This window comes from Varroa jacobsoni, unplaced genomic scaffold, assembly GCF_002532875.2.
Source record: "Varroa jacobsoni isolate VJ856 unplaced genomic scaffold, vjacob_1.0 contig03138, whole genome shotgun sequence".
Classification (NCBI taxonomy): domain Eukaryota; kingdom Metazoa; phylum Arthropoda; class Arachnida; order Mesostigmata; family Varroidae; genus Varroa; species Varroa jacobsoni.
This window is the reverse complement of record NW_019214961.1, coordinates 6,844-18,632: the sequence shown is the minus strand read 5'-3', so window position 1 is coordinate 18,632 and position 11,789 is coordinate 6,844. Positions and strand designations below refer to the sequence as shown.

Below are 11,789 nucleotides of genomic sequence, written 5' to 3'. Positions count from 1 at the left end.
CCCGACGGTCTGAACGTTCGTACCTTTAGCTTAGCAGTAGTACGGCTGGGCTATAGATCCCATTCACTAAGAACTTCACAGACTCAAGAAAAAAAAAAAAAAATAATAATATTTTTGTCAAATCAAACGACTAAATGAACGCTTCACAGCCCTTTGCCTTTCCAGTTTCATAGAGCCTAATAAAGCAAGTTCTTATTTTTTGCAATTAGAAGCACAAGGCAGAAAAGGTGCAGATTTATCTTTTTTTTGTGCTTTCATTCATGACGCCATTCGATTTTCATCGATTTTAGCCGGTGAACGCCTGCTGCTTCGCGACAGTAAAAGCAGCAAACATGAAGTACACTGAACTTCGAAATATCGTGTTCGTCAAAAAAGAAACTCAGTTCGATGGTGCAGAATAAAGCAAATCTCCTTCGCGGATTTATCCTTTCCATTTCCTTTTTGGGTGGGAAAAGCAAGAGTGCAGCTTATGTGCTTCAGTGTAAAGTTTTCATTGCTCAATATCAGTTGCAAGCACGAGTTAATCATCAACATTGTAGTCGCCATTATGAGATGGATCGCGCTAATCAAAGTGGCATAAACACACCCCATTATCGCCACTGCCATTATCTCCTGAGACAGCCAAAGCGGCAGCATTCCTTGCTGGTCTCTATCCAGGCCTCATTACCCTATAGATTCTTTAACGTTTTTCACTCGCATGCCCCGTTTTGACTATGTATTAAAAAGAGACAACTCTTTCTAGGGTTGAGGACATCTAAAGGAGAGGCAGTTGAAGGGCTGGGGATACGTAAGCATGCCTTATTTGGTCGTCCCGTGATCTCGTTGAAATAGGCATTTTCAGCATAGATAATTTTGCTCTAAGCGGTATTTATAGTATTGTTTAGATCCAATCGCATAAGAAAACTTCTTCGTTAAGTAATTCGTATTAGCTATTGGGCAGCGTTATTATTATACAGATTAAAGGATTAACTTCAAACTTTGTAGGACCCTATATCATACACTCAAATGCCGCAAAAAGGCTATTTTCGGCAAGCTGTTATTGATGTAAAACAGATCTTCGTTTATGTTTTATGTTACATTTGTACAAGAATGAGTTTTGCACATAATTGCAAATTGTTGTTTCTCACTGATATTGCCATGATCGGCCTCTTGTTCTTCTTGACGAAATGTGCTTGTTCAATACCACATAGTACTTTCAGTAGTTAGTTGCCGGGTTAATCAATGCGTTACTCTGAGTGTTTGAATAGAACAGACGATAGCAGTAAGGATGTACTATTTGCCTATGTAAATTAATTGTTTAAGCGTTTAACATGTTTTTGGCGCCTTTCACCTTTTTTTCTCTATCGACTCCTTTTCTCTCAAGTTCTCTAAGTAGCGGCGTCTCGCCATACAAAAATACTATGCCCCTGCCTGCGGTGAGTGGACTGACAAGCGCGAGGTGGCTTATTGTCATCGCCAGTCAAGCTTCGATAAACGGCCCAATTATCTAGAAGGAATTATAGACCCTAAGCATATCCAGATCATCAAAACGCCCACCTGATGGATGCGCAGGAAACCAGAATTAGTGAACCCCCAGATTTTTACAAGAAGGCTCACTTTAGGCATGTTGGGCACTAACATAGCTCCAGTTTTCTGTATATGCTCACCTAGATTATTGAAAACACTAAGGAGCTTTTCAGCTTGGGGCCGCCGAGTCTCCACATGTCAGAGGAATATGAAGTGCTTTCGAACGGCTGACTGGCACCTTTCAGTTAGCTTTGCGGAAAATCGAGAGGCTTAGGGTTAACAGTTCTTACAGAGGGCCAGGCAGACCCATGCAACCTGGTACTACCGGCCAACGTACTGTCAGAACTTAGAAGACCTCCACTATCGGGAGCATCTTCCGCATAATGGGTAACAATATCAAACCAGACGAGGCCGAGATTAAGATAAACTCAATTACAAAGACCAGGGATAGCGACCTCGCCATAAAGGTTTATAGAACCAAATCTATGTGTGCGTTGTGGAGGGTCATGCAGCCAACTTCATGATACCTCCTGTTTTCAGGAAGGCGATCCTAGATTGTAAGCGAGCTACCAACGAGAAACCCGTTGAAGGTAAGACTCAAGAAAAAAAGCACAAGCTACTGTTCACAAGAAGCAGCAATACAAAAAGAGGAAATGGGTCTCATCTAACGCTGAAGAATACATTACGCAAGACTTCAGTCACACCGTGATAGTCCACGACGCGTCTGAAATACCCATTCCGTCCAATGGATCACCTCAAGTTGATCCAGGCTAGCTGTAATCAACGCTATCCACGCTATGCTAGAGGAAATTATGAGCAGGTGAGAGACGAATGAGACGTTTAGTTAGCAAGCGTAACACAGCATTGATAAGCAGCAGAACTGACCGGGAGCGTCTGTATCATTGCAGATTGGTTTCTGTAGATCTAACTATTGCTACGCAATGAAAGAATGGTGAACCTGATTTTTGAATGGCGAGTACGTATCACTGAGGGAAACTTCAATAATCACTATACTACAGAATACTTGTTATCAAAAGAAGCATGGCACCTCCCGCTGCCTTTCGACCCCGGTTCAAAATTTAAAACAAGAAGGACAGAAAGAAAGTTTTACATGGTTCTCGCACAGAATGGTCTCCTAGAGGCCGCGGGAAAATTCTGAGAAGGGCAAATAAAGGTATGCAAAATTATCAGCGCTTGAGCTGTGTAATCTAGGTGGGTAAAGCCGGTACGCTAAACGTGTGGGCTGACTCTCTTCAAGGAATTCCCTGAAAATGTCGCAGCAACGGCTATCAAGGGCTTCCGAAAAGGCCAGCTCAAAAATGATCGATATCGTACTAATATTAAAAAAAAAAAACAGATTTCAGGCCTAGTCAGCTCGTTCGCCGAAGTCTTAAAGGCAACTAGAGAGAACGGACTAAAAATGTAATAACTTCAACAAAGAACGGATTCCGTAAACACAGACAAGGGTTCATCTCAATACACCACGCAATTGGTGAAGCACATTTCTTTACGTAGCTCGACATTGAGGATACAGAAGGTGTTCCTGGCCATCTTCCCGAATGTCTGTAAAGTTTTTGACAGTCTTTCATGGATGGTAGCTTCTTGACATCATAACCAGAAAATGAGTACCGCTTTATTTAATTTGAATGGTATGTAACCATTTTTAGCACTGGGCGGTCCAGACGTTTTGCGATGTCTGGGATGAGGTAACGCATTCGAATTCCATGCTTGGTTGTAAGAATTGCGGCCCGTTCTGCCTGCAGGCTCCAATTGTTCCTTATTTTTCCTTTTTTACCTTTGTTTCTACGGGCCATGTTCCCAAAGTCTCCATCTTCCTTTCACCTTCAGATTTGACGGTGGTGTTCCAGCCAGGACCTACTTATACAGAATTGGCGAGGGTTTTTGCAATCAGCACGTCGAAGACTCAGCCGTTCAGCCTTGCTGGTTTGCTTTAACCTAGAGGTGGCTAGAATTACAGCGAGAACAAAAGTTTTAAGACAATGGCTGCGAGAAAATGAGCCACGTGTAAGAAATATTTTTAAGGCTCCGCGAAATCAGCTTGCCTACTTGATGGAATTTATCTACACGACGATAGGTGAATAGCAGCTGAGCGTAACGATAGCTAACGAGATTCAAAAAGAAAGGGAATAGTTTCTTCGACTAAGAAGGATTATATCTCTGCAGAAAGAAATCAACGCAGGACATGCGTACTTATGTAAATGGCGCTGATTTATTGTTGGGTTTACGAAAGACCCGGAGGAACATCCTTCGTGTGAGATGCAGCGCGTTTGGTAAGGCAAGAAACCCGATGGGTGACTCCAGTCGGTCGCCGCGGTAAGTTTCTGTCACTCCCTTTCACCAGCCCGTTGTACTGTTAAATGAAGATCCAGGTTGGCGGAGTGAAATATGGGCGAAAAATTGAAAAGTAATCAATAGAGGTATCTGCTGGACTAAGTCCAACCATTGAGACTGAGCCCCAGATTCGGCCCACATGAAATAGGCTCTGCGCTACTGATAATTGATCGTACATAATAACTTTACTAGGCTACTGATTAAAAAGTTATTTGTTAACAACCATGGCCATGTTCATCGGATAGGTATTACCTACAAGTATTTTATATCTGATTAGCTTACAGGCATACTTGTCAGAGTACTAGCCGTAACAACAAGGGATGGCTGCTATTTGGTATTTTCGCTTCTCGGATTATTATCGCACGATGAATAAACAGAAAAAAAAAACGATTCTACAGAACAGCAGTCTTCTGTTCATATACACTAACGAGCGAGTCCCGGCTGCTTTAAAAGACTGCTCCCACTCAAAAGTGCAGCGTCAGATAAAGTGTGGTCCGCCGCATTTCGTATTGGCAATGAATCCACAATGTGCTCAGCAGAATGAGATTTCAACGAACAGTTCGCTGTTGCTAGTGCTATTACCATCGCATATTGGCATACCATGTAGCCATTGTGGGGGTTTGTAAAAGTTTACGTCAATGCTTGCTTTTCAATAGAATCTGCTTTAAATTGCCTTGTATTGCCATAACGATAGGATCCTTGCTCGATCATGCAAGTCAGTATAGATGTCCTGATTTTCTAAGGGCCAGCCCAGATATAGTTCATTTGCGTTAGGAGCGAAATTACCACTTGGAGTAGCATAGTTCGATGTGCGACCAACTTCTAAAAAAGGCGGTGGGTTAGGCTGTTTTTTTGCCTTCGATTGTAACCCAAAATGCAGGGTCGATCGTTTACACGAACAAGCCTAAAATAAGCCACAAGTGACTTTTCCCAAACCACCGCTGAGTGCTAACCCTTGTACTGAGAAGATTATTTTGCAACTTTTGATTTATAGCCGCCAACCGTGGTTAACTGATAGTTAAAGGCTAGTTGTATTGAATACATGATGAACTAGCGTAAGTAATAAATAGAGTGAATTTCAACGAGATGCTGTTTCTCCTTTGTATTCCGTCAAGCGAAAATACAATATTTTGCAATGCTTTTTCCTACCCGCCGTCTGGAGTTTAATTATGATATATCTCAATTATCGCAAAGATAAAAAACCAAAACAATCAAACATTTTGAGGGACGCTTCTGGTCTGCAAAAAGTCGTTTTGCATTGATGATAAGTAGGATATTGGAGCTAAGAGTTAACTGTTTGAACTTGTGGTTTAGCAAACGGATGCCTGGTCAATTCAATATACAATTTTCCCACATAGAAGGAAAATGAAGATATTTACGACAGGTAATTTTAATTTTATTATAATTCTTAAATTAATATACAAATATCATAAAAAAGTCAGCGTAAAGGTGATTTATGGTTAACGCGCGTATTGATGATAGTCTGTTTATTGTTGAATCGCTAGTGGTATATTTACACATAAGTATACAGATTTGCAGCTTGCGACATTAGTTTTGTTGACTTCCTTGACAATTCTAACGTTTATATCTAGCAGGTGCATTTAAAGCAGCATCGATTATACGATAGTAATAATGGTGAAACTGCTCATGAAGACATTGCTGAGTTCGTTTCATTAAAATGTATTCCCGTGACGATAATTTTCCAATTTCCCCGGAGACTCTGCCGCCCTAAGTTTTATCCTTATTGGCCTTTTTCCGCTTAAACTCTTGGAGTAATGAAGTTCGCCCATAGATCAGTAGTAAAATGGCACACCCCGTAAGAGTTGTCGCAAGTACTGCATGGCCCCACATCAATACCATAGGGTAACTGTCAATGAAGGGCCCAATTAGCAGACCTGGTATCGTCATTCCTGCACACACACAAATAAATATTACACTCATATGATTGTGCGTCAAAACTATATATTGAATACCCCAAACGGTCGCATTTCCAAAAAACGGTCCCAATCCAAATGACACCATGATCGTGCCCAGCCATACTACAAGCACTGATTCTTTAATATAGAATAGCATTCCTAATGTGGCTATCATCAAAATGAAATGGAAGACAGCTATTAACTTTCCGGGACTGAATTTTAATGTGAGCAGCGTTGCGAAGAGTCGACCGATCGTGAAGCTCGTCCAGAATGCGGATGCTAAGTAAGCAGCAGATGATTTAGACAAGCGTAAATTCTCCTGGCATACTGCAAACGTTGGCAGATACGCAGAAAATGTGACCTCGTCTATGATACCGAGAAACAGGTAAATGGATAATAAAGTAATGATTGTGTATTTTGACTTTTGCGGCAGATCTTCATTGCTTTTTGGAGAGTCTACGCCGGGCTTTGGATCGGTCCTGTCGAATGTGTACAAGACGATAATGGAAATGGCCGCTGCAAGCAATATTCCGCCCATAATACCGTAAGCGAAATAGATGCGTGAGGCACTTCTTATCCCTTTTTCTAAATTCAGAGCCGTCGCTGCAGTCGTGTCTAATAGTACGGTGTCTGACGCACTATGTAATGTTCCTGATCTGCAATGAAATTCATATTTGTAAAGATAAATATTAAGCATCTAGCCCGAGAGGCTATTGAATTGGGGCACTTTTTCATTCAGCTCAAAGATAACGTATTGGGAAATAGGAAAAAGGGAAAATCTAAGATGAACTGGAGCTGTTTAACCTAGCGCGACGGAAGTATTACTAACGAGTGATTTATGTTTTGGATGCTGGAGCTTAGGAACGGTTCACAGATGAATGGCGCAACAATTCCGCCTAAACCAAATACAAGATTGTAGAGCTGCAGCTGAAAGCCAGCCTTATGCCTCCAAATAACTTGTATCCACACGTGCATCCCTGACAATCAAACCGAAAAGAGCATCGCATGCCTGGGTTAAATATAATTTCTGACTGGTGTCTGACCAGTCGTCTTAACTGACAGTAAAGCATGCAAAAGGCAATCATGAAATTTCATACGACAAAAAATGGTGGCCTTCTATTTTCTTGCGTGGCTTTACTAATGTCATTATGGTAATGTTTGCTTACCTACGTCAGCAGTCGATAAAATAGATCCGAGTATAAAGGAAACGATATGCAACATTATCACGTTCGGTAACAATGGGACGAGAACCGCTAATAGTCCACTCAGTAGGGCGCATACGGCCAGAACTAGTTGGATATTGCATGAACGGTACATCAAACCACCTGGAAACAAGCAGATTTGTGCTTTAGCAGATATGTATATTTGGGAATGAATATTGTTGCTCTCAGGTTGGATCCATGGTTTGAGCATGGTCAAGCAATGTCTATAGATGACCAGATTAGGTTAAACTTTTAGGCGTTTTTACAAATAAAGTCGAAACACACTTGGCGTGTAAATAGATTGATCTGAGGATGCCTAGGTAAGAACGATGCAGATATTTGCTGAACTACTAGTGGAATGGAAAAATAGTGTAAGCAGAAGATACATTAGGTCTAAGGCTAAGGGGGAAGACCACATGATCAAGAGCGAGGAGAGGAAGAACTAATGAACCGAAGGAAGAAAAGGGGATAGGACGAGCTTAAAGCGACAAGAATGAGCAAGAGGAAGCTTATCAAGCATAGCAAAAGAAATAAATCGAACGAACGAACGAAGAGCTTATAGAAATCCGAACATGAGGGCTTCTGCACCGCATCGTCACAAATAAGCTAAAAAAAGGTTCACCAGACTACCACCTAACGCTATAAGGAAGATGATCGGATTCCTGTTTATAACGTAAACGGCTAGAGAGAAGGACTGCATACAAGTCAATAACGAAGTCACTTCAGACGGAACGATGGAAGAGGTAGAGGACGTCTGAGAAGGACTAGGAAAGGCACCAGAACCTAATGATGGCCATCCGGGCGCTGTCAAGCTCTGGGGTTTGAAGTTAAGGACTAGCAAACAGGTTTCTGAGAAAAGAGAAGTTTCTTACAGTCTGGGAGAAAAACAGAATTGGTTCTGACGTTTAAACCGGGTGGTTTATCCTACAGACAGATATGGCTGTCGAACACATTTAACGTAATAAGGAAGGTTCCTCTGGAAATACTACGAGAAAAGGATTCAGCAAAATCATGGGTTGTCAGACTTCCACTATGATTTTACAAGCGCAAGACCCATGAATGCAGCTATAAGAAGGGTGCTCAATTAGGATGCTGGCGAGTTACTACCAATATCCCACAAGGCTCAGTTGTTAGATCGATACTAGAATCTGGGCTATGATGAAGTGTCGCAGTTGCTGACGAAAAAATCGGACCAGGTGGCATATGCTGATGATTTAACGCTGGTTGTCGCCGCATGTAACGAGGACCTTCTGGCAATGGACGACGGAGCATTACCTGCAAGCTGCTCCGTAGACGCAACGTTTTTTTAACGGATTGGAAGAAAATTAAGAAGAAGAAGAAGCTCACTCTTAACTTAGGAGCCGTACATATTTCTACAGGAAGAAAGGGGCAATCTGTAAGTATCATTAAGGACATGACGCTCATTAGCTCAACGCATGTTGAACATACGGCAGCGAAATACCGTCAGCTAAGCGTTAAACTTGCGAAAATTTTACCGATAATTGGAGAGAATAAAGAACACGCCCGAGGAGCTACAGTAGCAAAATATACGGTACTCTATGCCTGCCCCGAAAAGGCGGGTAGGCTTTTAGCACTAAAAAAGAACCGACGTGCCCCGCTATCGGCCCAAGGAGCAACCACGATCCGAGTAGCTATGGCTTATAAAACGATCGCGACTGCAACGATATTGATAATTGCAAGAACGATACCATGAAGTCACCTTGTGGATGAACAAGCGACAAAAGCAGTGGATGAATAATTCGATCTTACAATGGCAAAATATCTACTCTAAACAAATGAAGCAGGTTTTGGATCAGCTGGATTCCCGATTCATATACGGTCTAAAACACTTGCCCCAGAATTAACGTAATGGTCTGTTAACCCTTTTAAGGAGGTGTCGTACTACGTCACCTAGGCTTTCTCCGGACATGAACAATTTTAAGCGTACAGGGCACGGATTACAAAAATTGCTGCTAACATCTGTATTCTATGCACTTTAGGGTATACAGATCATGTAGCGCACACGATCAAGAAGTGCACCGGGCCTTAAGGACGACCCGAAACGATGCCAGACACATGAAACCATTGCAACTGGATACCAAACGCATTCTAAGGCAAACGATGAATGAGTGGAATGGAACACCTTTCACATAAAGGGTATCATCTAACGAAAAGAAAACTTCGAGAGGCAAAGGAGGAGTAACAAAACAAACCAAGCAATCAGGTCAACGATTGCTTTGAGCAAACCTGAGGAAGAGTTCATAAATTCTCTAATATCACTTCATAAAAGAAGCCATACGTTGAAAAAATGCTAACGCGGTATGTCTATTTTTTAGGGTAGAAAAACGTTTTATCAAATCAGGATTGCAAGCTCGAGTTCTAAGCTTGTATAGCAATTTGAATCCCCACACAACATACATAACTGTGTTCTCCTGATATCTTAAAAAAAATTTAAAGAAATGCGCCGTAGAGTACACTCTTCGTAACAATTCGATTTGGTGCATACTATCTTCAGTATTATAGAAATTAGGCCACCGAAAGACGGTTCCTAACCAGAACTGAGAGTCGCCAGGTTTTTCTTGGTGTAACCAGGCTCACTAGGCCATATATAGATAGTTTATAATATACTTGACACCTATCAAACTGTCCATTTTAATCTCAATTCTTACATTCGTTTAATCGAAATTATTGTGTAGTTTAAATTGCAAGATCAAAAGAAACAATGCTGTCTCGCGATTAGAGATAGACAAAACTTACTAATCAGCGCACCAAATAAGGCACCAGCCGATTTGGTGGTGAGTGTAAAGGATATGGCATGAACACTTGTGTGGAAGATTTCTGCCAAATCCAGTAGGGTTGCTCCATATGAAGAATCCATCATCCCCTAAAAGCGATTAATCGTCTGTTGTTTAGCTTAATTCCAACAGCGCTAACACCAACCATTCTAATTAAAGCTAAGTTGAACCTCTTTTAGGTAAATACAAGGTAAATTTATTTCAAATATATGACAACAGATTTGCTACCAGTTCGATTTGCTTTGTACCTAAGTGACAAAACCGGAACCTGTTGAAATTACGTATTTGTACACTATATTTCTATGACACCATTCATCTGTGATATCGAATTTGAAGACTAGTTCAGATTAGGCACATTTATCTAAAAATATGCCCAACTTTTACCTCGCCTATAATTTTCTTCATCGATTAGACTATAGGTTAGACCATATCATAGTACATTGTTAGCACTTTTACCATACAAGCGACGATAGTATTCATGTTGATTGTCTGGAGAATTTTAATCACTTGGGATGAAAGCTGCATTTTGGTTGGGCTTGATTGATCACTAAAATTTTCTTCTGTTGGTGTCCACTTTTATCTGGAATTCCGCAAAAGCACACAAAAATTCTCGCAGTCAACTATGTACTGGCATACCACTGCATTTGTATTTAGTTTTCACTATTTGAACGGCAAGTAAAATTAATGTCATGTGGTCGTGGTATTATTTCGATAGCTTTTATTGACTATTATTCTCCATAATAATAATAATAATTTCAAATAAAAATAAAAAAAAAACCGTAGATACTCATCTTCGATAGACTGTCACCACGGCTGTCCTGGGCAAGAACAAATTCAAATTTTTCTACTAAATTCGCCCTTGTATGGTTAACTCCGCAATCTGCCACATGTTAGTTATTGCCACTTTTAGAACAAGAGCCGAGTACGCCTGAGAATACCTAGGTAGAACATTACTATTTCTTTTTTTACCTGAGTCTGCGCTTGGCAATGCCTTACTGTTGTCTCTGAGGTCTCCTCAACGAAAACTGAAGGACACACGCTGACCTCGTAGTCAAGCAAGCTCCACAGGTGCGCAGTTTTTACACGCCACGTTCTGTTTCCTCCGTCGCGCTCTTATGACACACTCTTAAGTCATGTCACGTCCTAATGCTGGCGATACCCGGTGAGATTTTACAACGGTTTATACTCTAACTACTGTCCTTTGTCTAGATGCCACTCAATAACGCATGACATCGTAAATCATACTAGTTAGCGGCTTTGTTCATAGAGATTACTGTTACGTGTATAATTACTTGATAACGTCGCTCACCGCTTCTGTCATAACGTCTGCAAATGAAAATCATTACCCATGGATACTTGGCTGATGCAAGGTCAGTCACTGATCTTTTAAGGCTTTATAGTGAGTCAACATTTATTCGAGAGCAACAGCTCAGGTAAGAACTTTTTCAATAGGTATTCAGTAAATCCAATGGCTGTTTCAGTTTGACAAATACTATATTGAATTCATGAAGGAGACGGATTTGCCGTTACGGAGGTACCTCTTTTGATGACTAGAATCAACTCTTCAACGCCGCTGACGTCCTTTCCTGCACCGTTTAATCTCTGTGAAGTATTCCTCAGATTCATTCGTTTACAGCGCTATATTTTGCAAGCTTTAGTACTACGTTTGCCTTCATTGATTAAACACAGAATATATCCCTCGCAGCATCCTCTGTCATCTTCTCGTTAGTCGCACTATGGCCATCCACTAACCGTCGGCGAAAAGTCTAGTTAAAATTGTAAACATAATTCTGCCTATGTGGACATAAACTAGTATTACGCTCGTATTATATAGCGTTAGAATCTAATACTGAACAGCCGAAATAATTGCCTATTCAAAGAATTTTACCCCAACATATCTCGATCCGCTACGGTAAGAGATAGACCGTAGATTATAAAATAACGACCGTTTATTTCGACTTTTTCGATAGATCACGTCGCTTTTGGTGGGGTTTGCCTCAGGCTTTAGATCGTTTTGG

The 11,789-nt window shown here is 41.1% G+C and overlaps 1 protein-coding gene across 4 annotated transcripts; it reads right to left on the bottom strand.

Annotated features, from left to right (window-relative positions):
• Nucleotides 1-5,232: 5,232 nt before the first annotated feature.
• On the bottom strand, nucleotides 5,233-11,507 carry LOC111272748 (sodium-dependent glucose transporter 1B). 4 transcript variants are annotated; one of them, XM_022854361.2, is made up of 7 exons: nucleotides 11,310-11,493; nucleotides 10,741-11,097; nucleotides 10,228-10,351; nucleotides 9,734-9,860; nucleotides 6,941-7,099; nucleotides 6,604-6,751; nucleotides 5,233-6,430 (listed from the first exon to the last, which is right to left on the bottom strand). In XM_022854361.2, the coding sequence occupies exons 3-7, from the start codon at nucleotides 10,294-10,296 to the stop codon at nucleotides 5,587-5,589; spliced, it is 1,347 nt and encodes a 448-aa protein (XP_022710096.1). In that variant the 5' UTR covers nucleotides 10,297-10,351; nucleotides 10,741-11,097; nucleotides 11,310-11,493; the 3' UTR covers nucleotides 5,233-5,586. The 4 variants fall into 4 exon arrangements, with proteins under 4 accessions (XP_022710096.1, XP_022710097.1, XP_022710099.1 ...); XM_022854362.2 differs by having other exon boundaries at nucleotides 10,741-10,920; XM_086973381.1 differs by lacking the exon at nucleotides 6,604-6,751 and having other exon boundaries at nucleotides 6,286-6,430; nucleotides 11,310-11,507.
• Between the last annotated feature and the right edge of the window lie 282 nt (nucleotides 11,508-11,789).

Excerpts from the sequence above, each read along its gene's own strand:
- LOC111272748 (XM_022854361.2), bottom strand. The coding sequence starts at position 10,296 with ATGCAGCTTTCATCCCAAGTGATTAAAATTCTCCAGACAATCAACATG. Across the intron at positions 6,752-6,940 it reads TTTATCGACTGCTGACGTAG|GGATGCACGTGTGGATACAA; the intron begins GTAAGCAAACAT and ends TTTGATTGTCAG. Across the intron at positions 6,431-6,603 it reads ATCCAAAACATAAATCACTC|ATCAGGAACATTACATAGTG; the intron begins GTTAGTAATACT and ends ATTTCATTGCAG.